The 3,514-nt window shown below is 45.3% G+C and overlaps 1 protein-coding gene across 1 annotated transcript in view; it reads right to left on the reverse strand.

Annotated features, from left to right (window-relative positions):
• The window catches only part of KITLG (KIT ligand), a 138,032-nt gene extending 137,716 nt beyond the window's left edge, over positions 1–316 (reverse strand). The window contains exon 1 of the mRNA XM_006889497.1: positions 111–316. Within this exon, the coding sequence (XP_006889559.1) occupies positions 111–125 (15 nt within the window). The 5' untranslated portion in view covers positions 126–316. The remainder of the gene's footprint in view (positions 1–110) is intronic.
• Between the last annotated feature and the right edge of the window lie 3,198 nt (positions 317–3,514).

The following is a 3,514-nucleotide window of genomic DNA, read 5'->3' on the forward strand; positions in this document are numbered from 1 at the left end:
AGCCAGCTCCGCGCGCCGCGCCAGCAGGTCCCGGGACGCGCCGACCTCCCCCGGGCTCCGAGCGCGATTTGCTGGCAGAGCCGGCGGGCGCCGGGTCGCAGCCTACTCACTTGTGTCTTCTTCATAAGGAAAGGCAGCGCTGCGATCCAGCCCAGGCAGCGGTGTGGCGACTCCGTTTAGATGTTCTGGAGCTCCAGCATATTGCACGGGCAGCGGCGGCAGATAGTCCACGCATTGGGTAGCCCGAGCGCAGTGCCCTCTCCACGGCCCGTGACTCCCACGGCGTTCCCAGTCCCGGCGCGAGGCGGCGAGTGAAGCCCGGCCAGCCCACCGCCAGCGCTTTTATATAGATCCCGCCCGCCCGCCTGCTCCGGACACGCCTCCTTCCCTTCCGGAGCCCTCAGGAGGCCAGACCCGAGCCGGGGTGCCGCGGGGAGAGCGGGAGGGCGCCGGGAGCTTGGTGAAGGCCCGGGAAGTTGGAAGTGGCTCAGCGCATCCCCTCGCCAAGGGCCCCCGGGAGCGCCGTAGCTGCAAGGCTCGGGGGCGCAAGGGTGCCCAAGGCGAAGCTTAGCAACCTGCAGCCGCTGCTCTGGCTGCGCGCGGAGCACGGCGAGTCCCAGGTCGGCCTGCCCGCCCCGCCGGGGCTCACCTGGCAGCGCCCAGGGACCCGCGAAACACCTCGGGCGCTGCGCTGCCTGCCCCGAGCTCCTTCTTTCCTGCGGAGGCGGTGCGGGAGAGGAACTCACTCGGTGCCAAGCGTTCACCCGCCAAGCCTCAGGGGGAAGGAAAAAAGTTTAATTCGAATCAAGAGTTAGACCATTGTCTTCCTTCCCTGCATTCCCCCCCCCCGCCCCAAACAATCACATTAGTGAAAAGATAATAATTAAAGGAATTGTTGACTCGAGGTTAAATACTGCTGAGGGAGAGGCTATTTTTCAGAATGATTCGCTGCAGTGTATTTAGAAATTCACAGTGAGAGGCGATAGATTATCAAGCATGCCAACATGGCGAGGGATTTTGAAAGCTGTGCTTTGCAAAAAGAAAGTCAGAAATGCGAAAATAGTAATATCCAATACCACTGTGTGGTGCATTTGATTATATACTAGATAACATGCTAAGAATTTTATATCTTTTTATATAAATTATCTCATTAAAGTTGTCTCACACAAGTAAGTATAGGTCCTATAAATTTCACTCCTGTTCTTATGAATGCTTAAAACCCATTGCTGTGGAATCATTCCAATTCATATATAACAATCCTATGAGAAAGATAGGACAAGGTGGAATTGCCCCATTTCCAAGGCTAGAATATTTAAGGAATAGATTGCCATGTTTTCTCAAAAAAGCTGCTGGTGGATTCACACCAGGGAACCTTTGAAAAGCAACTTTGTGTTTTATTCACTTTGCTACCAGGGCTTCTTCCAGATGCTTATAGCCCAACCAGCTAGTTGAGAAGATTCTCATTCATGGCAACCCTCCCGTGGATTTTTGCAGCTATAAATTTTTACTGAAAGAGATTGTTCCTCTTTCTTCAGAAAAGTGGCAGAAGAATTTGAGGGGCAGGTTGATGGTCAGCCTCTACTTTTATTTCAGAGGTCTGGAAACATGGCTTTACAAAACGTGTACTTAATACAACTGGTTTGCTGACTTTACAAAATTATCCTGTATTTATTGTTGCTGTTTATTCCTGTCGAGTCAAGCACAACTCATAGTGACCCTATGAGCAAAAGGCCTGAAGTCATTCTACAACTATCAACATTTATCAAAGTTCATAGAGTTTCCAGAGGCATGTTATTTAGGAAGTGGATGCAGCTCCTGCTTCTACGCCTGTCTTAAACTGGGAGCTCCACCAAACACTGTCCACCACGGGCAACCGTTATGACATTTGACACCCCAATGGCACAAGGTTCAGCATCACAGCAACCGGAGGTTATCTCAGTACAGCAAATTGACACACCAGTGCTGTACCACTTAGAAGAATGTTTCTTCTCTCTAGTCTACCTTAATTTGGGTGCTCAGCTTTTGAGGAGTATTTGACAAGCATTTTATCCAAAAGAGCTGATGAGAGTATGTAGGTAACAACAGATCAAGTTAGGGTTAGGGGCCCACCCCATCCACACATGTGTTTTGTTCCCACCCTCACCCCACCCTGTCAGCATCCAGCTCAATTCCTTCTCCCTGCCCCTCGAGCATCTCCCACTTCCTGCCCCCAACCAGTTCTGGTTTGATGGCTCAAGTCACAAATTCTAAAGATTAATAGTGTACAGATTTCACTGGAATGGCACATTTCAAATGCTTACTTGATTTTTACCAGAATTTTTTTTCAGGTTTTGTCCCCACAATCCTTCACTAATAAGGAATTTGAGCAATTAAGACAAAGCACATAATTTCAACTCTGTCTTATGATAAAGTTATATGTATTTATTCTTTGGATAAGCAGAAGTCAATAATATGGTACTAAAATTATCTTTAACAACCTAATTCTGTGTAAGAAAATATCAACAGAGAAAAAGAAAAGCTATATGCCTTTTTTAAAAAAAGCTATGCTTTTAAAAAAGAAAAAGTTCTGCATTTTGTTTTAATCATTCCTTTGAAATGTCTAATACTTATATCATGAGTCTGAAATCAACTTCAAAGGGAAAAATTAGTAAAACATTAAGTATAAGATAAAGTTGTTAGTACTCTGCCTTGTACTGTAATTCTCTCTTCAACTATTTTCACCATATTGGCTGCTACTTAAATAAAATATATGACCAGATTTTAAATAAATGGCTAGATTCTGCATCTTCAGAATTTAGATAGTATACAGAATTCATTCTGAAAAACATGTTAAAAGCATTTCAAATTGATTTTAAAAAGAAACTGTTAATGTCAATACTTCTTCGGAGCAAAACTGATAGGTGCATAAATTGAAGAATAAAAATCAATCACATGACTCACAGAGATCCCCTGTGCACCTGTGTAGAACTGTGCTTTGGAGAGCTTTCAATTACTCTGTAGAGTTTCTTTGCCTTTTGTCTTTGTCTTTATGGCCTCTTTTGTTTTAAAGGAGATCTCTAGGTCTTTCTTCCATGTTACCTCTGGGCAGATACAAACCTCTAACATTTCACCTGGTGAGTTTGCACCACCTGAAATTTAGGAATTAGGCATTTTAATTAAAGGCTTGGCTTATGGTTTTGCTTTCTTTTAGTTCAGTGGGATTTGCGGGGGGGGGGGGGTTGGTTGTGCTAAAAAATGAATATGCCAAACAATCCTGAGTGAAGAGGAAATAATAAATCCAGGGGTTTATTGTATTCGTTTTCTTTTGCTGTTGTAACGAATCACCACACATTTCATGGTTTAAAACAATGTAAATGTATCATCCTACAGCATGGTCTTCAGGTGGCCTGAAGTTTGGTGGTGCTCAAGTCCAGGTTACTGGTGAGCTCCGCTGTGTTCTCTCCCAGAGACTCTAGGGGAGAGTGTTTTCCTGCCTTCTCTTGATCCTCAAGGCTATCTGCTTTCCTTAGTTTGT

Source organism: Elephantulus edwardii, unplaced genomic scaffold (genome assembly GCF_000299155.1).
Source record: "Elephantulus edwardii isolate Elephantulus edwardi_28Jun2011 unplaced genomic scaffold, EleEdw1.0 scaffold00078, whole genome shotgun sequence".
NCBI classification, from domain to species: domain Eukaryota; kingdom Metazoa; phylum Chordata; class Mammalia; order Macroscelidea; family Macroscelididae; genus Elephantulus; species Elephantulus edwardii.